General features: G+C 36.0%; 1 protein-coding gene across 1 annotated transcript in view; it reads left to right on the top strand.

Moving 5' to 3' along the window:
• Positions 1-22,631, top strand: part of PAN3 (Poly(A) specific ribonuclease subunit PAN3) — a 121,008-nt gene extending 98,377 nt beyond the window's left edge. Inside the window, exon 13 of the mRNA XM_083114831.1 lies at positions 17,383-22,631. Within this exon, the coding sequence (XP_082970957.1) occupies positions 17,383-17,508 (126 nt within the window). The 3' untranslated portion in view covers positions 17,509-22,631. The remainder of the gene's footprint in view (positions 1-17,382) is intronic.
• Positions 22,632-24,292: the final 1,661 nt, after the last annotated feature.

The following is a 24,292-nucleotide window of genomic DNA, read 5'->3' as shown; positions in this document are numbered from 1 at the left end:
TTTGGCTAATTTGCAAAGATGGGGATGAGGGATGATATGATGAAATTGATGGATGGACACTCACAAACATCCACAGCCAGGCCGGGATTCGAATCCGGGACCCCTAGCATCGTAGCGTGATGTGCTAACCACTCCGCCACAGGGGCCGGCTTCCTTTGTTAGTGTCCTTTGCAGAACAATCTATTTGACAGAAAAAGATTATTGCAAGATAGGGTTGGTCAGTTATATTTGAGTTTGAAATTCTTATACAATTAACAATTTTTCGTAGATTAGTATACTCTGTGCGTAACATTTGTGACTTGTGTTTGTAGATGTATTTCAAGTCTGAGTATGTGAAGTGGCAAATTTAAACTCTGCACCTTAAATTACATATTTTAAATATTAGGGCTATACCGTTTAATTGAATTGAATTAGAATTTTTCGATACATTGAAACCACAAAACCACAGAGTCCTTTTATATTGTTTTTACCATAGACTGACTCTATATGTGAGCATGTGTGGGGGATGGAAGGTGGTAATATGTAAGGTTGAAATAGGGAAAACATCTGCTTGTACCCTTGAATTTTTATAAAGATTGCCTTGAAAACCGGGAATTATACTTAAATTTTATCATGGTTCTAGAGTGAAAATCTTAAAAGTTCTCAAGAACCAGTGTAAGCTTGAAACCAAGATTTATTTTTGCTTCTCAAAATTAGCATTTGGTATAATTAATCTGCTATACTTCTCTCACTGTTTTTTGGATATGTAATATGCAATAGTTACACAAACAATATTCCTTTACACTCCATGCAATAAGTTGGAATTCTTAATTCCTATATCATTGATTTTTTTATTTTTTTTTTTTTAACCTGAAGAACATGCCAGGTTCCACATAAATTATAATTTTTCATACCAGTGGAAACTACAGGAAGTTGTTCATGTTCAAAGGATTATGTAGGACAAACATAGTTGAAAATGGCAATAAGATGGCATGAAAACGATTTGGACATTATAAATTTAAACCCAAGAACAGGTTTGTCAGCTCACATCATCGAAGAGAAGCATTTGATTAAAGAGAGAAGGGTTTTAAAAATAGTGTAGGGAAACCTAGATTTGAATGTCTGGGAAGCTTCGTTCATTGCAGAAGAACACTGGAATAAATTAAATAATGAAAATGGTAGCATAGACCCACTATGGAGTTTTCTTTTTCACAAATAGAGTAAGCCACCATCTTTAAAATTTAATGTAACAGAAAGCATCAAGAAACTTTGTGAAAGCAATGATGAATTTGAATTTCCTGATGATATTTGGGATTCATAAGTTTTAAATAAAAAATAATGTGATCAAAATTTTAATCTGAAATAAAAATAAAACAGCCTGCTTGTTTTTCACAGTTAGGTTGCTATATTACAACAATGTAACATTGACAACATCCATTGTATAACTGATTCTTTTTGTTTAAAAAAAATAATCATTGTTATAACTGTATCTTTAATCAAACTAAAAGTAAATGTTTGATGAAGGGAGCTTGTGTTTTCCTGAAACGTAACAATGAAAAACTGTGTTTTTATGCTTGTAATAACCGTAGAGTAATAAATCCACATAAATTGCTTTGCTATGTTTTGAAAGCATAGTTCTTAAAAGAGAAGTTCATATATTTAACGGTACTTGATCAAATAGCCTACTACTTATGCAAGTTGCAATTTTGAAAGTAAAATATGACTATTTGCAAGACACTGTAACTTCAAGATACTGCACAACAGCATTTAACTTCTTCCATTGTTTTTTAACAGCAATGAGAACTTGTTCAATCAAATTTCCATCATACCACCTGTGAGCACCCCTGCCCCTAAGTACTTTCTTTTCTTTATCTAATGGATTATACATGGCTCATGTAAGGTGTTAAATTATTAGATATACAGGGTTATTATAAATGATTGACCCGATTTCATAAATTCACTGTAGCTTTATTATTTGACATATTGTCAAGAAACTTTGCAGACGTATAGAAAACTCAAAAAGTTTTCTTGTGTTGCAGGTTCGCTTCTGATTTCTGCCACGGGAGCGCAGCAGTGAGCATTTATTCAATATGGCGACAGGCAGAGAGGAAGCTTATGTTGTGCTCGAGTTTCATTCACATCAGTCTGTCGTAACAATGCAACGACACTTCCGAACGAAGTTCATTCGGCGATGGTATGCACAATTTACAGCTTCAGGATGCCTCTGTAAGGGGAAATCAACTGCTCAGCCTGCAGTGACTGAAGAAACGGTTGAGCGCGTGCGAGCGAGTTTTGCACGAAGCCCACAGAAGTCGACGAACAAAGCAACCAGAGAGCTGAACATTCCATAGCCTACCGTTTGGAAGATCTTACGAAAGCGATTGAAGAAGAAGCCTTACCGCTTGCAATTGCTACAAGCCCTGACGCCTAATGACAAAGTCATATGCTATGAACTCTAGCACAACACAAGCTTTCTCTCTGCCTGTCGCCATATTGAATAAATTCTCACTGCTGCACTCTCGTGGCAGAAATCAGAAGCGAACCTGCAACACAAAAAAACTTTTTGAGTTTTTCTATATGTCTGCAAAGTTTCTTGACAATATGTCAAATAATAAAGCTACAGTGAACTTATGAAATCGGGTCAATCATTTATAATAACCCTGTATTTTAGAAATACATATAAATGTGATTTTTACGTTATTTGGAAGGGAAAAAATCCCCCCAAAAACTCTCGATGGTGCAGTCTGCACCATAGTCACCCTGTGGGCACCCCTGCCTGCGTTTCTGTTTCATAAAACTACAGTTCTCCTTTCCATATGTTTAATGCAAGAAAGAAATTATCTTACAATTGATACTTTGGGTCAAATGCAACTTTTGATATTTTTATATGAATTATGAAGGTATTTATTATACCAGTCCAAACATTTAAAGATTCTTTTCGTACAAGCAAAAATATCACATGTTTATCATTCAAGCAAACTAGCGAAGTAATAATAAATTTTACTTTACTTTATCCATTGGATCACACGGATATAATGAATAACATTAAAGAGTATAATGAATTACATTAGAGCCACGGTGGTCTAATCGGTAGGGTGTCTGACTACATATGCACCACACAGAGAAACGCACTTCTCCCAGTGGTGGAGGCCCTGGTTGTAGAAGTCCCTACTATAGCTGGCGAAGAACTGCTCCACCTCAGCAATCGTCGTCCTGGAATCGACTTCCACGCAACGGGCTCTTCATGCTAGGGAAGAGAAACAAGTCACTGGGCACTAAGTTGGGTGAATAGGGTGGGTGGGGCAGAATTTTGAAACCCAACGCAGCTGCGTGTGTCACAGTCTGCTGCACAGATTGAGCTACTGCATTGTTATGGAGCAGAGGAACACCTTTGGAGAGTTTTCCTCGCCGCTTTGATTTGATGGCCTCCCTTAACTTGGTCAGGAGATCCTCGTAGTACCTTCCTGTGATTGTTTGACCCTTCCAAGCGTAATCTGTGAGGAGCATATCCTGGCAGTCCCCAAAAATGCTCAGCTTCACCTTTCCCAATGACTTCTGCATCTTCCCCTTTTTTGGAGGTGGCGACGTCGTTCGCTTTCGCATTGAAAGCGCTTGCGCCACTTTACCACATTGTCATAGGATGGGACATTTTCACCATACACACTGATGTGTTCCGCATGGATCACCTTCGCATTATTACCCTTCAAAAATAGGAAACGAATCACTGCGCGAACTTCCACTGTCTCCACTGGGGATGCCATCTTGGAAGCGACGCTCCAGCAGCATTCCGCAGGACTGTGGTGCTGGCTAGTTCTGTTGGGCTGACACTAGAGGGATGTGCGTTTACGTGAAAAACACAATCATTGGCTTCAGTCTTGTTTTTCACTAAGATAATAAAAACTTTATGACCGACCTTAGTATGTCCGGGGCCTTTTTGTGATGCACCAGAATGCATGATTTCAGCTCTGCATACCGTATTAATCCATAAGATTGTATTTTATTTAAACTTTCTCTGGAAGCTTCATATTGACCAGGGCATTCACTTGTTTACACCAGTCGTCTACCCTCTGTGCTATTTCAGTATTGCACAGTTAAGCATTAAGCAAACTTCCTGATGTATTGAGGATACAGGAGTTTAATCAGGAAAATAGGTGGTCACTGTTTGCAATAAACAGGTGGAAAACTCACGATTCAGCATGGAGGAAGAGCTCCATGGCCTGGGTTTTAGAGGGTAGACAGGCTGGGAGAGGACTGACTTTTGATTCGTATTTGAGAGGAGAGGTCAGAGTATCGCTGGTCAACAAGCAACGAAGGCAAAGAGAGTTTAGATAAATTGTATTGTACGTCATATTACATTCGTCATTATCATTCTTCAGATAGACAGGTAATTATTCAACCAACATGCATGATTCAGGTTTGAAGGTTCATAAAACCGAATGAGTGACCAATCTCTAGTTGCTTAGAGATTTTATTTCATATTTGCCTTTCGCAGCAAAGCATTTAGACTTGTCATTTTAATGACAAGTGCTCTCATCATTTATGAGGATGAATGATGAATAAGCTACATCACCCATTGATTTATTGTGGGAGTGGTAGGTTTTGATCCCATCATTCAGTAGAATGATACGATACTACAGAAAACACTGCCTACACCTGAATCATCGCCATCTTAGGATAACATGGTCACTCCCAGTCACATGATCTTCTCAACATGGAGTGTTGCCTGGTAAAACTTTAAAGCCTGCTGTGCAGTATACACTTTATTTCACTAAAATCTCTCAGTTCGTTACAAAGTTATAATTATAACACCATTAAGACTTGTTTCCATCATTATGAAAAACTAAATATGCTGACCAAGGCAGTAATTTATTTTATAAAAACATAAACTAAATCATAACGTTTCAACCTTCTAGCAAGGTCTTCATCAGACTCTGTATCAAGTACAAAAGTAACAAGATACACAAAAAGGGCATTATATATACACAAACATTACTCCCTCCAGACTATTAGAAAGTTGTTAGGAACTTTCTAACAGGTAGCTTTCACTTTCCAACTGTACTTTCACCTAAAAGGCTAAACATAATTACTTTCATGTAAAATGTGAAGATATATTCTTATATAATATCTCATTCTCTTTTTCCTTCATTTTTTCCTTCTCCTCTCCTCTTTCTCTCTTGTCCTTTCCACTCTTTCTAACACCTTCTTCCATTCTTTGTTTAACTTCAGTCCCCTATTCCAGTTCATTATGTCTTCACCTTTCTTCTCTATTTCCTTGGCTTCCTTCCATTTTCTCACTAGCATTCTCTTCTCCCTTCCTATCTGCTTAGCAGAATCAAGAAAATATGCATGAAAGAATGTGAAAAAGAAGGCAAAATAAATAGCCTATGGAAACAGCTGGAAAAGAATGGCTATTAGAAGAAGGATAGACTGGACATAAACAGAAGAAGGGAGAATTGGAAAAGAAAGAAAAAGAGGAGAGATGGTTTGGAATAAAGAGTATGGGGAAGACCACAGAAAAGATATGCAAAGTGCTTAGGAAAGCGGGAATTAAAACTTACAGGAAGGGAGGGAGAAGCATCTTAGGAATAGCGAGGAATGCAAGCAAGAAAAAGGAGAACAGAGAAGAGGAAGAGGAAGGGATTATCTACGAAGTGAAGTGTAAAGAATGTCAGAGTGTGTACATAGGAGAAACGAAAAAAAGGCTGAAAAGACAGGTTGAAACAACATAGGGATGATGTACGACTTAACAGAGAGAGAAATGCAATATTTAAACACACGAGAGAAACAGGACATGACATAGAGTGGGATGAGGCTAAGCAGATAGGAAGGGAGAAGAGAATGCTAGTGAGAAAATGGAAGGAAGCCAAGGAAATAGAGAAGAAAGGTGAAGACATAATGAACTGGAATGGGGGACTGAAGTTAAACAAAGAATGGAAGATGGTGTTAGAAAGAGTGGAAAGGACAAGAGAGAAAGAGGAGAGGAGAAGGAAAAATGAAGGAAAAAGAGAGTGAGATATTATATAAGAATATATCTTCACATTTTACATGAAAGTAATTATGTTTAGCCTCTTAGGTGAAAGTACAGTTGGAAAGTGAAAGCCACCTGTTAGAAAGTTGCTAACAACTTTCTAATAGTCTGGAGGGAGTAATGTTTGTGTATATATAATGCCCTTTTTGTGTATCTTGTTACTTTTGTACTTGATACAGAGTCTGATGAAGACCTTGCTAGAAGGTTGAAACGTTACGATTTAGTTTATGTTTTTATAAAATAAATTACTGCCTTGGTCAGCATATTTAGTTTTTCAAAGTTATAATGAATTTAAATGTAGGAAGGACCTTTTTAACAACTCAGTATATGCTTGTTAAGATTGTAAGGTAAACAAACAACCAAAAATATAAATATATTTGGGACTAACTGAAATGATTAAATGTGCAAAATATGTACTTCCCACCCATAAAGAAAATTGAAATTGCCTGCTAAAATGTAATCCCCTTACCTCACCAGTTATATGAAAAATTCTGAAGCTAATAGAATTTACCATAATTGATGGCCTACAATAACATTATTGCAAATGAGCTAATGACTTTTAAAATTTATTATTGAATGAGTTCAGTTGTCTACATTGAAGTTTTTTCCTTATATAGAGTAAGTATACTATCGGGTGTCCCACTTAAAAGTGGTACAACTCACTGACTGCTTTTCATACTAGTTGAATTGTTTTTTCATATGTAAATACTGCAGAGTTTCAAGACATGTGTCATCATATAATTACATTTTCACATCTTATGTTAGGTACACTTACTGTGTAAAACTGTCTGGTTTATAACAAATGCTGAAAGTGCCATCCACCAGCATCCAGGCATCGCTGCGCTCGCAGTACAATGTTCTGAGAAACACGTCGTAATTCTTCAGGGGAGATGTTATTTATCTCGTTTGTGATGTTCTCTTTCAGTTGGTCTATTGTATGAGGGTTATTAGCGTACACTTTTCCTTTCAGAGCTCCCCATAAATAAAAATCACAAGATGTTAAGTCCGGCGATCGCGGAGGCCAAAGGTTTTTCCTGACAAGCCTGTTTTTGGGAAACACTTCACTCATATGGGTCATACTCTGGTTGGAGGTGTGGGCAGTGGCACCATCTTGTTGAAAGACGCCGTGTCTTTTTTCATTTTCTGTTAACTGTGCATAGAACGACTCAAATACCTGCAGATATCTTTCGCTGTTGATAGTCTCTTCAAAGAAAATTGGTCCGATAATGCATGTTCCCGACACTGCACACCAAACGCCTATCTTCTCTGGGTGAAGAGGTTCCTCATGCACGACGTGTGGCTTATCCTGTGACCAAAATCTACAATTCTGTGAGTTGATGTAACCAGAAAGAAAAAACCAAGCTTCATCTGTCATGAAGAAGAGCATAGGATCCAAGTAACCATCAGCAATCGAAGATAACATCCAGTTGCAATAAGTAACTCGTTTAGCTTTGTCTGGTTCTTTCAATTCATGTACTACGGTCACACGAAATGGTCGAAAATGGAGCTCTTTTAGTACACGATGGCATGTTGTGCGGGATACACCAACTTGTTGAGATAATCTTCGTATCGATTTCTTGGGGCTTCTCAATATGTTACTGCGAATTCTGTCCATTACCACCGGGGTCTTCACTGTGGGATGCTTCTTCTTCAAAACATTACTAACGGATCCTGTAGTCCTCCATTTGTTATACATCTTTTGAATTGCATTGGTTGTGGGAGGCTTCATACCGACGTATTTCGCCACAAACATTTCTTTAGTCTCTTTAATGGACCCTGTCTTTATGTAAAATTCAACAATATCTATCTGGTGTTCAATTGCAAACTGCACCATTTCTCCGCAAACTTTTGCACAACAATCTCCTCAAACAATCACTTTTAAACTGTCGAACGCAACTCAACAATATTCAACAATTACGTGTGACTTCAAGTAATGCGATATTTCAGTGTAGGCAACTACAGGGTGGCTCAATAAGTCACTTAACACCCCCAGTACAAGGCCACTGCAGCGCGCAACATGGAAATGGTGATGATCAATCGTTATCAGGCCAAGGGGGAACCACATTGACGCCACCCAAACGGTCGGCGGCCATCTTGATGTCCGCCATCTTGAATTCAACTTCAGAATTTTAAATGGGAAGGGGGTCGTGCGACATATCAAAATGGGCTAGAATTTCACGAGAAATACAATGGTGAAGGTTTTTTCGACGTATCTTTAACCAGTAAAAAGTTATGACTGAATTCTTGTACCAATTTCCTCCTTTTCGAGGTGTTAGGAAAATGCCTTAAAATTTGTTTAGCGCTTCGGTAATGCATCGAGATCAAAGTGACGTCTATGGAGAGACGTTCGCATGCCATTGCACATTATTTTAATCGGATACATCCATGAAGAGCTGTGCATTATGAATGGTTGTCGCGAACAATTTACAGTGTGACGCTTCCATTGAATTAAAAGTCCTTCACAGTGACAAGGCTAATGTTTATGTTCATAAGGAAGTTCATAAACAGAATATGTGACCCTTGTCATCTGATAACTAACTTTGGACAAAAACTGGTTCATAACGTTCCCATAAGTGTTCTGGTGTTCTTCCCTATTGCAAAAACTCTGTAAAAAGTACCTTCTTCCATAAGCAAGGATGAAAAAAACTGTTTATTTAACAAATCCAAGTAGCCCTAAGCATTTAAGGTTCCGTTGATGGAAAATTGACTAACCAATCGTGTTCCACACAGCACGCCACACCATTAACTTACCAACACTAACCATTCAGCTTTGATCTGTCGAAAATGGGTTATCAGATAAATAGCATCGAATATTCTGTTTATGAACTTCCTTATGAACATAAACATTAGCCTTGTCACTGTGAAGGACATTTAATTCAATGGAAGCGTCACACTGTAAATTGTTCGCGACAACCATTCATAATGCACAGCTCTTCATGGATGTATCCGATTAAAATAATGTGCAATGTCATGCGAACGTCTCTCCATAGACGTCACTTTGATCTCGATGCATTACCGAAGCGCTAAACAAATTTTAAGGCATTTTTCTAACACCTCGAAAATGAGGAAATTGGTACAAGAATTCAGTCATAACTTTTTACTGGTTAAAGATACGTCGAAAAAACCTTCACCATTGCATTTCTCGTGAAATTCTAGCCCATTTTGATATATCATATCACCGCCTTCCCATTTAAAATTCTGAAGTTGAATTCAAGATGGCGGACATCAAGATGGCCGCCGACCGTGTGGGTGGCGTCAATGTGGTTCTTCCTTGGGCAGATAACGATTGGTCATCGCCAATTTCAAATTCCATGCCGCAGTGGCCTTGTACTGAGGGTGTTAAGTGACTTATTGAGCCACCCTGTACATTAATCTGATTCCACCCATTTGTTTGTGAACGCCAGAATGAATGTTAGGCGTACCACTTTTAAGTGGGACACCCAGTAGATGTACTTATTTCTAGCAGTAAATATAACTTGAAGATTTACTGGTAAATAATGTACTTATATCCTAGTGTAAACAGTTAGATTGATTTTGTTTACTCTTTGTAACATTGATCTTTATTTTCTTTTGTAGTTCATCATCATGACAGGTAGGATGTTTGTGTTTTATTTTCAGTTATTTTTCTGTTTTTTTGTATGAACCTATAGGCCTAGAGCGCACTAGCAGTTAAAAAGCACTCTCTTTGAGCAACTCTTCTATCATGGGAATAGAAAGTAAGCATTGGTATGGAAATGCGTGCACTGGCAACTTTTAAATCATGGAGATTAAAAAGTTACAGCATGCTCCATTTTCAAGGTGACGGAATTGTTGACCGTAAAAATGAAATGCACCTGTTTGCGATTTTTTATCATCCGAATCGCTGTTGACTAGCTTTCGGGCAAAGGAAATCCCAGTGTATCGGGAAGTTCGCTGTTGTGCTGGTAAATGTACAGTGTCGTTTGATACAGTTTTATAATGAAAGTTGAAGACAGACGTTTGAAAGAAAATTCGGACAATAACCATGAAGAAAAGTTGTGGCTAGAATTGCATGAGATCTTCATAGAAAAGTTTTGTAAAAGAAGGTTAATGGAGCGACAAATTCATACATATTTGAAAAATGTTAACGTATTTGCACTTCAATGTACAACATGAGAACTGTGTTATGCGGCCCCCATGGCAGAGTGGTTAGCCAATCGTGCTACGATGCCAGGGGTCTCGGATTCGAATCCCAGCCTGGGCATGTATGTTTGTGAGTGTCCATTCATCAATTTCATCATGTCATCAGTCATCCCAATCTTTGCTTTATTTTACTTTGCTTTTTGTGCCATTTTTTGGCTATTTTGCAAAGACGTGTGTTACAGTGAATACTAGTTAATATTTGTACAAATGAAGACAATTTATACTCTCTCGCAATACGTTTGCCAACAATGAATACTTTTGTGTTTATTTCATTCTCAAGCCAGCCAGAAGTGCCACGTGACCACCTGGAACTTTGTGGAAAAAATATATAAATACTGGCCTATGACCTATATAGAACAGAAGGTTGACATTTTTGCTTAATATTAGTAATATAGACTTTGAAATGACACTCACAATGAAACTAACATACGAAAAACAAAAATTTCTTTCACTGGTACTTCCAATTTTTTCCCCAGTTCTTATTATTCTTTATGCACTGTTATTTAAAGGGAACAACTACTTCAATTTGAAAAGAATACAAAAAAGCTACAGGGAACCCAGACATTTACTAGTAAAAGAGCGTGATGTCTCCCAAATCGCACAACAATTGTATTGCTAGTGAGTACTTGACAAAAATATGAGCATTTTTTTTTTAATGTGATAAAAAATCGCCCAAGTTTTAATCACTAGTGCGTACTAGGCCTTAGTTGGTAGAATTATACAGGAAATGATTGCAATAAGTTCATGGTTTAAAGTATAGTCACGGACACTTCTGGGTTGTAACAACCCCATAGATTTTCAATGAAATCGTTACAACCCAGGAGTGACAAGATGTCAAAGTGTTGAGAAAATCGGAGGCAGTTATGTTTCAACATGGTTTCCTCATACATCAACACACCAACTCCATATTAGAACATTGTAATCCATAGAAGATAATTGTCTTTAGCTGTCTGAAAGTGCCCTATATTATTATTATAAGTGTGAAAATTCATTATTTCCATCTTCTGGGAAAGTGCCAAATCTGGAAAATAGGGTGGATGGTGAACCAGTTCAAGCAGCTGTTGTCATAGAGAAAATATAAACTGGAGTATTGTCATGATATGAGGACATCCATCTGCCTCATTGAAATTGAGTAAGAGAATCGTGTAGCAGGTGTCAGCTGCTTGAATGTTGAGCTCTCATTTTCTGAAAGTGATGAACCTGAAGACTGTTGTTCTTCCCTCCATAGGAAAGTGATGCACCTTATGCTGGATTTTCCTCGACTTTCAGACTTGATTCAGTTTTCATCAGCCCATGTAAATTTGCACGCATGTCTGTGCCTTTTTAGTGCTACAAATTTAAGGTTTTGCACCTTCTTGTAGAAGATTAAGCAGAGACATGAAATAAATCTTTAACCTCCTGAGACCCAAGAAAAACCTAATGAATATTTATGTTGCTCCTTGGCTTTTCCAATATCAGTTTTTGTTACTAAATGCAAATATCAAGTTTTGCAACAATATCTGTTCAACAATGCAAGAATTTTGACGTACTGTATGTAATACATTGGGACTAAATAACTACAGATTTTATGTTTTCTGAAAATGTATATTTACAAATGTACTTGAAATATCTTTGTTCATAAATGACATTGTAAACTAAGAAATTTGTTCAACATTACAGCAAAAATAGTAACGTTATCATTGTAGTATTTTCTTCGAATACTTAATTCTTCATCCCGACATGAAGAAAATGAAGATACTATTAGAACTCTTGTATCTTTTTGTCAATACATATCTTGTTCGCAACAGCTGAAGTTCAAAAAATGTAATCAGAGTCAGATCTGAATCTAGGTAAACAGGGCATTGTACAAGGGTTTCGCATTTACAGGTGTCTTGCAAATTTGCAAGTTTCTCTTAGGTCATTTGGAGAAAATCTGAAATGAAGATAGAGAATCGAAATAAAATTTCATAAAATTAAAGACAGAGTGTAATATAAAATTAAATCAGTATAGGATGACAAACATCCAATTTAATATGAAATCTGATCATATTTTGTCACAAATCATGTATTACACTCCGGTGTGTATAAATACTAATTTCTAGTCCCAATGTATTGTATGCAATACACAATAAAACCAACTATAGTTCCAAAGTACTGTAGGCAATACATGTCATTTTCTTCATGTGCATCTCTCACGCAACAGTAGTTATGCAAATATAGTACGAATAGTACTAAATTGTGTTACACAAACACAACGTCTAACAACAACGTAATTAGTGACGAAAATGGAACTTACCAGATGATGACGTAGCTTCCCGCTTCATGAAGGAGTTCATGAAAATTACTAAGGTTTTCGTTCTTATAGCATGTGCTCAAACTGAAAACAAACACAAACTGTTTGTTGCGTTTGAGAGGGCGATGACGTAATACGTTGATTTTGTATTTAATTCAATACCGTGGGTCCCAGGAGGATAATTTTTTTTTAAAACAAGAAGAGTATCGACTTACAGTTATAATCCTGTCCAAATTATGCTGTATAAAGAAACCCACTCCTTTTTTTTTTTGCATTGCAGCTGGTTTTACAAAGGTCATGCATACAGTTCTAAGATTTTCAATTTTTTTCATGAATACAAGTTTTCAGGTGTATTATTAATTTACTTAGGAATTGTCACTCTCACAAATAATGAGTGTCATCACCTTTTTAATTTGTTTAATTGTGTGCAGTAAGAGGTCGAAAAAACAGGGTACATATGTAGCAGTATTAGTATGGAAAGGGAATGCTGGGAATTCTGTGTGAATTATTGGCTCCAGGAATTATGTGTGAATTCTGCTTGAATTTTTCTCCATAGACGTGAAGAATTGCAACTTATATTAATCCAAATCCCATTGAATTTCTACATATTTATAAATTCCCTGTTGCAAATTTTTCACATTTTAGCGTTTATTTATATCGAGGAAGGAAAAGAAATCTGCACGGAAAATAAAACAATTTTCTCAATCCGTTTACTTTGCTGGTGTTCTTTGCAGGAAAATCTATCTGACAGGTGGATTATTACAAGATAAGATATCTTGAAGATGCTTAGGTAAATTTTAGTTCGATATTGCAATTAACAATTTGTCACCGATTACAGAATATAGAACCGTAACATTTGTGACTTGTGTTTATAGATGTATTTCGAACCTGAGTATGTGAAATGGCAAATGTTAACTCCGCACCTTAAATTAAATATTTTAAATATATATATACTGTTTAATTGAATTAGATTTTGTTAATACATAGGAATCGCACAGGCCGTTCATATTGTTAATATATTTGTTTGCGTATGTGTGTGGGTGGTGAGAGGGGATAATACATAAGGTTGAAATAGAGAATGGATGTGCTTGTAGTCTTGAATTTTTGGAAAGTTCGTCTTCAAAACCAGGAATTATACTTGAATTTTATCATGGTCCTAGAGTGCCCAACCTGGAATGGCAGTAGCCATGATTATTTTAATTTGTGGGCAATAGAACATTCTAAGGATGAGCTGATAATGAAATTTTAAATAAAGTAACACTAGTAAACCAATATTCTATCAATGTGACATTACACAGCAGCGATTCCATGAAGAACATGAATGGTTCATTCATCTCTGTAATTAATGTATTAGGTAAATCAAAAAGTAAAGGCAATTTTCACATAACATCTTTATTTCCACACAAGAAGAAGAATTACACATATCACTATTCCACATATGCCCCCTATGCCCCCTGCACAGCAATGGACTTTTGGTATCGTGCAATCAGCTTCTGTATCCCATCCGTGATATAGGTTTTTGGTTGCTCAAGAAGCCACGTCTGCACCGCCTGCTGAACACAGTGCCTCCTTCGAAGGGCCGAAGATGTGGTAATCTGATGGTGCCAGATCAGGGCTGTACAGAGGATGGGGAAGCAACTCAAAGCCAAGCCTGTGCACAGTGTCTACTGTTGCCTTGCTGTATGAGGCCTGGCATTATCGTGGAGTACAAGCACGCCCTTAGACAGCAGTCCTCGTGGCTTGTGATGAATTGCAGGTTTCAGTTTGTCTTGCAGGACCGCACAATAACTTGCACTATTCACAGTTTCACCATGTGGATAGAACTTCGCCAGGATCGGTCCCTTCACATCCCAAAACAGTGTTAGCATCAATTTCCTACAGGACGGCTGTTGTTTGAATTTCTTGCGTACAGGGGACGACGGATGTTTCCATTCCAGGCTTTGCCGTTTACTCTCTGGTTTGTAGTGGTGAACCCATGTTTCGTCTCCTGTCACGTTTCGTTCCAAGATACTGGGATCGGCTTCGTAGCGTTGGAGAAACTGGGTAGCTACTGTGACACTGCATCACCTCTGCCTAAGCAGACTTCAGAAATCTTGTTGACCGCTTTATTGCCTTTTGCTTGCAGTGGTCTTCATTTGACTGTACAGTAATCCGGTGTTTAATCCACAAATGTCTGGTACACGAGTAGACTATGTTCGTTCACAAATTTCACAACTTTATCATTTACATTGTGAACCAGAGATTGAGAAAGGAGAAAAGCATCAGATGTTAAGAACCAAAATGTCCTATACCGGTATTTGTAGGTTAATTGTGTCAAAGAATATTGGTAATTTTATCAATTCACTGATATGGCTAAATCAGTCAATACTTATAAATAGGGCCTTGGACTTTATGTCCTATAAAACTGTAAAATATGTATGTAATTATGTCATGAAAAATGCAGAAATATTCCCAGTAAAGCCAAAAATATGCACAACAATACTTTGGAATTTCTCATTATACGGGATGTTAGTATCTTCCAGGGTGGGTATGAAGCCAGAGCCTTTTAACCTAAGAATGTAATGGAAAAATTATTTATTTCGCCTGGCTCAAACGAAAAGTGATCTTGAAACTCGCGTACTAGATTACCAATAGAGTAAGGGCTGTAATGTACCGAATGTAATTTTTACTTTTGACTGATTCTTGTTAGAAGTGAAAAGAAGGTAAAGAAATTAGAACAATTGAAACTTGTTTACTTCCCATGGCTGCACAACAATGAAAGAGGACATTTTCCTCAATAATGTTTGCAGGGCTATCAATTGCCAGTGAGTTAACAAAAAAAGGGGGGGGGGTATTATTGTTCTGTACTGGCTGGTAAGAAAAGACTGCATGTGCTTTTAATTTCTTCGTTTGTAATTTCCTTACCTTTCCATCGATAATGTTGGGCTAAAGGTACAAGGAATAAATTATAAAATAACTGATTATATGCAAGATAATTATGAAATTATACAGAAATATGTCTTATTGAGAGAAAATTGAAGAAATATGTTTTAAAATCGCAAAATTGGTAAAATATGCATTATCAAGTTAGTCTATTTTGGCTGATTTTCATAAGATAAGAATAAGGATTGAGGAGATCTGACAGACAGTGGGTGTGGTGAAGCTTCAGGACAGAATAGATCAGGCACAGATGAGATGGTTCAGACACATGAAGAGAATGGATGCAATGCACAAGGAGTGGGAATGAAGCCAAGGGGGAGACCAAGATGTCGGTGGAAAGACCAGATAACGGAGAGTGTTAGGAGAAGAGGACAAGATTGGACGATTCGATCCAATGCCAAATAAAAATATGTTTTAACATAAAGTCCTGGGCCCTACCCATAAAGTACCGATTAATTTGTCCCATCACTATTGTATTTGCTTAAATTTGTGTGGTCAAAATAACCTGAAAAAAATGTAAGTATTTATACTTGTAACGACCTCATGATCATGAACAAGTGATTGAATTGAACGCAATTGAAAGTTGTCGAACAGCATTCCTATTGGAAATCTTGAATGGTCTGAAATTGCTCCGTACTTTAAACGAAAGCATTTCATGGAACATTTCGGCAGAGAGTATTTACTTCATTAGTCTGAGATTTCGGTTAGCTTTTGCGATTACAATGTATAATACATACAGCACGAAAGGCACATCCATCAAGTTACACCATCAATGGTGTTTACAATTGAAAAAAACTAAAGTATTCTTCCATGCATGTACAGTAAACGCTATAAAGTATGTATTTAATCAGTGCCATTGTTTAGTACCTAAAACCATTTAATACAAAACTTTATTCCTCTAAGTTGAATAGTTATAGTCTTTTAAAAATATGCCGGACCCTGTGGCCAAGTGGTTAGCACATTGCACTGCGATGCCAAGGGTCCCGGGTTCGAATCCCGCTCGGGCTTGTCTTTTAAAAATATGAAGTAATACATTGTTTGCATCTCACCCGGTTGCCATTACATCTGCATTTGTGACCTAGAGGTTGCTTTTCAATAATCGATTTCAATAGCATGTGCTCTGATTGCTCGACAGTCAGGCTTGGATCGCGTTAATTAGAACCACTCCTAAATAGAAATTCTTTGACCAAACCTTGGATCCAATTAAAAGAATGCTGTGTCTGATGTCATTTCCTTTTAAGCATTCACTTCAAGGACTTGTGTATTTAATCGTATAAAGGTGCTTAAGAGACAAGGATATGGATGTAACAATTTGTAAGTTCCATGTTAATTATTTTTTAGTGTTTAAAGTTAACAACATTGATATAACTTTATACTGTGTAGAAACATGTTGGTTTTCCAAATGGAAGAAGGTAAATGTTGAAAATATGTTTGAAGTGTGTTATTTGTGAAAGTAAAACCCAACTATTTTCCTGCACGCAGAGGAGTTTGTGTAAATTAAGTTGTTGTGGCTCCTTGCCTTATAAAAGAACCAAGACTGAGCCGATACCACTTTGAACCAATACCGATACTCTTGCAGATTCCCACTCATACCGATACTTCAAAATCGCAATAATTAGAATTTGTTCGCCAATTATATACATGAATTTTCCAATAAATTTGCTTTAAAAAATATACCGATTTTCTTTCATAATTTGTGCAAAGTAAAAAGAAAGTTTAAATTTTACATGTTTTCCAAGATAAGTGTTGCGTGGCATTTTTGTGAACCCCATGAAAGACCAATATGCCAGAAAAGTATGGCTGGTATCGGTAGATGAATTCCCACCTAAGAATAACGGAGAAGTCCGATGAAGGGAAATTAGCAACTCTAGGACAATTTACACATGTCAGTAGGTGCGTTTCTTACTGATTACTAATTTTTCATCATCAGTTACTTTTTTACCCACTTGTTTTAAAACTACCCTGCCTGTGTGAAAGCAGAGCTTCAAGCTTTTTGTGCATTTATATTCTTCTCCTTTGACAGATCTGCCTGGTGTCCCGTGACGAGCAGAGTATCCTAGTGGTGAGCTATGCTGAGTTGAAGCAGTGCTTGGAACAGTCGTTCAGTGAGATTCTACATTCTGCTACCAGCAAGCCAGAAATATCATAGTAGCAATTGCTGTGGTACAAGAACATTACGATGGCAGTGTCTGCAGAAGAAGTGGGTATACACGTAATTCTTCTGTTGTGGATTACGCATCGTAGGGGGGAGCTGTGATCAAGTCCTCTGTAATCCCCTTGCATCACTTTGCCCTTTTACTTTTACTTACTCTCTCCTTTCCTTTTAAAAAAAAAAAATTCAGTCCTTAGACCGTATATCTTGTGGAACATTTGGTGATTGGTTTTTAAAATCTTCGTACGAGGATCAATAATTTAAAAGTTCCCCATTTTTTCCGTAACACAAGCAAGCAGAGGAAATATTTTTTTCTATTTTGCTTATTTTTGAAACCTTGCCTTACTGTGTGCTGCGTAGCATTTTTCGGTATAAGGCTCGTTTCTTAGCCAGTGCGGTTGACATTTTGAGTTGAACCGTGAAGCAGATGCAGAAATTTTAATGCAGCTGCATTCTCTTGACGTTGACTGGTAATGTGCTTATGGTGAAATGGCATCTGTGGGAATTATAGTGCATTTCCCCCCCACAGATATTCTCCATACATAAACAGACTTAGTGTGAATCAGCATAAACTTGGCACCACAGGTTCTTTTAGCCAGTGTTCTAGGCATCAGAGTCACTATATTTTGGTTTCAGATGACGAACGTGTATATAAAAAAAAGGGGGGAGGAAATTAATGTTTCCTGAGCTTAATATTTTTCTGAAACTGCATACTTTGTGTTGTGAATTATTACTATTTTTTTGAAAGCCACATATGTCCACTGTTTACCTGATCCCCCCCTTTTTTTTGCAAAAAGGAGTGAAACAGTCTGATGGATTTTTTTCCTGCTGTGAATGTTTTTCCGGCCCTGTCCTGAAGCACTTTTTTCCTTCGTAAATTGTTGATGTTACGGATGTGCAGTAAAGAAGATACGTCGGACACCGAGAGATTATGTGCAAAGTTACGTGCTGTGAAGGAGGCGAAATGTAATTGGTGCCTTGATCAGTGTGAAAAAAAAAAAAAATAGGCTGCCTACATTCCACACTCTGTTCTGCATCTAAAATATGTCTCCCGAAGTTTTACTGGTGGGAGCGATTCCTGACGAATCCCGTTCCACAAGTAGCAGAAGGGCAAGCAGTTAAATTGAAATTTGCAGAGTAAAATGAGATGCGCATTTTATTTAAAAAATAGAAACCTTTTGTTTGCCTGTAAATATTATTATATCTCTTTAGTTTTTTCATAATTGCAAGCAAAATGAAAACATAGCATTGTGAATAGTAAAAATGTAGAGAAAATATCTGAGGTAAAATGGTAAAAAAGAAAAAAAGAAGTCATATAGTAGAGAACATAGGAGGTTACCCAAGTAATTTGATAAAAGAATATAAAACAATATGAAATTTTATTCTAGTAGTGACGCTGAGTTACATATCAAATGACTGCAGCCATTTATGTCATATTTGCGTAGGATAAGGAGAAGTTGTAGGCACTGGAAATGGAGACAGCTGCTTCAGGGCACGGGTTAAAAAGGCAACAGAACATTGTGTATATAGATATATATATATTGCAAGGGATCCAATACGTCACATTTTTTCTTCCATGAAGAAATATCAGAAGCCAGGTTGAAGACAAGTTAACATTTTGGAATGGAGTCGAGAAGTAAACATTCCTTGAAATTAGCCAATGCAATAAAACATTATATTTTATGTCAAATTTAGCATGTAACGTTATCTGAGTCGTAAGGTGGAAGCTGGAAACATGGTGGTGTGCATTTATGTTTGCTGAACTGTGATTATCATTGGAACCTTTTATTTGTATAGTTTTTTTCTGAATTTTAAAATATTTTGTACATTTATTTTTCTAAATAAGATAAACAACAAAGTTTGTGTTTATGCTACTTTGGTATATTCATTTTTCTGTGAAAGCAAGCAGTTAAAGTATTTATCAATAGTTGCTGCTAAAACTCCTAAAATTTGCATATAATATCAGGTAATGGAAAATATCATGATTAGATTATGTTGTAACCTTTGTTTTTTATATGTATATTTCTACATCACAATTACTATCCCTTATCTACTTTGTGTACAATCAATAGTTTTAAAATATTATAGCTGTTGAAACATGATCATAAATACATTTTTGTTGAAAAGCATTCTAAAGTCATTTATTCAAATGTTAATTGATATTTTTATTTTCATATTTTGTAAGTTTCATGATATTTTAAAAACATGTTTTGTTTTAATGCTTGGAAAAAATAAATAATTTATAGAATGATATGTGTATTTCAAAGCTAGGGTTTGCATATGTATTGTGATTAGTGCGTGAATAATGAAGAATAAGGAAGATGCAAGAGTTTTTCAAGTTAACCAAGACGATATCATTTGCAGTTTACACATGTTAATATGAAATAGCACTTGTACCTGGATTAGTGTTCTTGTCTCAATAATAAGTAATCATTAAGAACACAAGGGATACAAGCTATACGTTGATGTTTTCACATTTCCAATTTTCACTCTTCTATCGGGAACAGTTACTGAAATTAATATACTTTTTTGTCCATGGCCCCTGAGAAACATAAAAATCGAGTTTCTACACACTGTCAACTCTCCCCAGTGAATCAAATTCTATCTGCATTATTAAGTTTGATGTTATTATCTCCCCCCCCCCCCAGATTGTTACTGTAGAAATATCTAAACAGAATGCCAAAAACGTTACTTTCAACACAACTTGTCATTGAGTGACAATTCCTTAATAAGTATTTAGAAAAAAAGTGAAACACTCTCTCACTGGTCCTCTGAATTCCATTTGATGCTTCAGCACACAGTTTAGAAGAACGCCTAGTAAAAGGGAGAGGTAATATTGGAAATAAATAAACTACTTTGTGAATTTCTATTTTGGGATACCAATTTTATACTAATTCAGTGAAGAGAAAATAAAACTACACACATCATCAGAAATAATTCATATTATGAAAGTTTATTTTAGCAGTGTGATATTTTTGTTGTGGAAAAATAAGAGAAAATGAAATATCTGCTTGCAACTGAACCAGTCAAGGAGTGGAAGGTTGTTTTGTATACCAACCATAAAAACCTCCATATAGTTGTAGAAGAAAATGGCATGTTTTCTTCACCCACACCGTCAATATTCTTAGACCATTTATATTTCATTACATGCAAGATTTTAGTATTGTATCTGTGATAGAGTTGAATGAAAATTTAATGGAGTTTTCTCAGTACAAAGTTTTGCAACAATTCCTTATAAATTCTGACACCTTCTGACTCAGATAACGACAAGAAGAGTAAATAATAGTAATAAAACAATGCTGCAGAAGATAAACAGTGTTATAGTATAAAACCAGAAAGTAATTAATATTATTTTGTTTGCCACTTAATGAAGGTAGTTGCTTTACTTGTGATTCAACTGAGCTCTGTATTTTTCTGCAAGATTTGCTCATTTCATACTCATTTAATGCACCACCTATGTGTTTTTTAGCATTTTTTCTCCTAAGGCATTTATTATTATTTGTAAGACATAGTATACTGTCATTAAAAGTACAAGGAACGTTTTTTTTATTTAGTACTTAAATTACATATAATTTAATTGATTAGTTGAAGATATTGTCGAGTCATTTTCCTTTTTTTTTTTAGTGAAATGACATTCATTAATAACCAGAAGCTGTGAACCATGCTCAGTGATAGTATAGTATTTGCAACTTGGTAAAAAAATGATCACTTACATTTTTATATGCTTTGGAATCAATGCCAATCTATGCAAATGTTATATAAAGCCAATAAAAGACAATGTGAGACATTACAACACTGCCTTATGGTGTAATATTGCTCTATAAATATTTATGAAGTGGATTTATGTATTGAATGTGTTCACAATTGGTTTCCACACCGTAAAGGATTGCAGAACGTTGCATTTACAGTTATAGAATCTGTTTATTGTAAGAGGGAAATATACATTTCATAATGCATGAAGTTTGAAAATGTTATCAGGTGGGCATTTGTCCAAAACAGTATTTTCCGTTTCTTTTGTCAGCACAATATTGTATGTTAGGAATCCATTAATATGCATCTCTCCCAAACTTGTTTGGTGGAAAATTGAAGAAATAGTTATTACATGCATTGTAATGTATGTGAAATGTAAGATTCAAAAGAAATTACCAATTAGCTTATGATTAATTTTATTTTTATAACCATAATCTAAGATTAGGCAATATGCAATAGACCTTGCAATATACATATAGAAGATTGCTCTTGATTAGTTATTCTCATATTGTAAATGATTATTTAAAAACTGGTAGTAATTTATCCCTTTTTTATTGCATGAAACATACCAATATATTTTCATTTTCATGTAAGTCGTGAATTAAAATCATCATCCTGCATAATATGTATGAAGATACACTTGATACGCAACAATGTAGCCAGGTACATTTGAGAAAAAGTAGCAAAATTTCCTTCCATATTCTTGTAATAATGGAAATGCAAGCAGAACAGAAAAACTTGAAGTCCATTTTGGACCCATCACTTGTCACAAATTCAAAACATATCTTTGCATCACTTTTTGTAATAAGTATTTCACACATTTCTAATACTTGTACATATTTGAAACATACGCTAATAAAATATTTAAAATTTATGTTATCAAAATGAATGACAAATTATTTCTCTCGTTCACAATATCCTATATAATAGGCAATAATTACATAACACTTTCAATAGTGCCTGGGACATGCATATTTATTTTACATGCCAACATATATTTTCTTTATATGGTCCAAAATGTTTACTAATGAAGTGGAAAGAATCTCAGTTGACTTTGCAATTGCAAGCTTTTCTTTCAAAGGAACCACAGCTGTAGTAATCCACCTTTTACCCAAGTTATATTTCAATAACCTCATTTTGATATTTTCTAATCCTTTCTTATGTTAAACTGCTTTACACACATAGGTATCAACCTGTATGGTGGAAACCATAGATAATAAAGACTGTTGAAATGAGGGAAGTTATAATCAATACAAAGCTCAGTTGCCAAAAAATAATGTTTTTGCATTGCACATATTTCATTGTCGTCATCCTGATTGTACAACAGTAAACCTGGCCAAAATGTATAACAATGTACGAAGACTTTTTCAATAAAGTATTTTAAACTACTTTTAGTGTTTTTTATTGGACTTGTTTTATGGTTTCTTATAGAGTACTGCATTGGAATACTTTTGCTCGCTCAAATTCGATCAACTCTCCCACGTTCCACCGTGATTCGCTCGAATATACAGGGTGTCATTTTAATGGCGCCCACGGACCACAGATTCGTATAGAGGACATCAAAACAAACAACTTTTCCCAGTAACATTTTTCTCGTTGGTGCGTCGATTCGACACTACAGCTGTTCAAAAAAGACCGTTTTGCCGCCTGGATGCTGGCAACCCAACACAACATTTGATCGTACCTGTGACGTGATATCCTGCGGCGAAACAGCGCACGGCAGGGTTGCAAGGAACACACAAATTTTGTGAAAAATGATAAACTACCAACCACATTATTAGCTGTAAAACGAAGCGAGAAACGCGTCTAGCAGACCGAACATCATAGCTTACCAGCCACAAGATCAGCAGTCATCTCAGGGGAAGAGGAAAGTGAACCAACGATATGAGAAATGGTAAAAAACTTATTCAAAATGAAATGTCAATGTCGGATTTTGTCTCAGCCTACATCTAAAATATCAACAACAATAAATTTTATTGCACTTACAGCTTACATGTGGCTGTTTACGCCCAACTACATGTCAAATATTTGTAAATCTCGTTGCAAGGTTGATATCTACAGGTTTGTGTCCAGATGCCATGCGGTACTTTTGTGCTGATAACGGAAGTATCCGAGGTTCACGTTGTTACATTACGGCTAAAACACGTACAACCACTGTAACAATATAATGATGAATCAGTACCGAATATACTGCCCTGTTCACAGATGCAAACTATTACATGTGTATCCGGTGCATAGATAAACACATAGTCGTCTTAGAGCTTGTATTACTACTACTTATATTCCTGTATTTTCAATCATTTTTGCTACTTGGCTCATAATGCTCTGAATATACATTATATTATCTGTTGCTTACGTTTGGAATTTTGAGTTCTTTCATTTCTATTTTGTCATCTGTTCATGTGTCACAGACAACTAGTATCAGAAGCACGAAGTGAATAGACTAAATTGTAGATGCCAACTTGGTAACTAGATTTGCAAATATGTAAGCTGAGACAAAATTCGATATGTCCACTTCCACTTGAATTCTATTTTCTATCTACCATTTTTCGTATCGTTTCTTTACTTGCTGTTAGGTTACAGAACGTGTTTTCTCGTTTTGTGTTACGATACATAATGTGGCTGATTGTAGCTATGTCATTTTTCACAGAGTATGCGTGTTCCTGGCAACCCTGGAACGCATCGCTTCACGACGGGATATGACATCACAAATGCAATCAAATGTTGTGTGTGGTTGCCAGCATTCAGGCGGCAAAACGGGCTTTTTTGAACGACTGTAGCGCCGAAACGACGCACCAACGAGAAAAATGTTACTGAGAAATATTGTTTGTTTTGATGTCCTCTATACGTTTCCGTGGTCCGTGGGTGCCATTAAAATGACACCCTGTATAGAACATCAAATATAATTTCAATGGGACAATAAACATACAAATATATGTGTAAAATTCATAATAGTAGTTTTAGCCCATAATCATCAATTCATTTTCACATATTGTTATGTATTGGTAAGATAGACTAAATTATATTTTAA

The sequence above is a fragment of the Lepisma saccharinum genome, chromosome 29 (genome assembly GCF_977018435.1).
Source record: "Lepisma saccharinum chromosome 29, izLepSacc3.1, whole genome shotgun sequence".
In the NCBI taxonomy this organism is placed as follows: Eukaryota; Metazoa; Arthropoda; class Insecta; order Zygentoma; family Lepismatidae; genus Lepisma; species Lepisma saccharinum.
The sequence above is the reverse complement of the archived record's forward strand: the minus strand, read 5'-3'. Positions and strand labels throughout refer to the sequence as shown.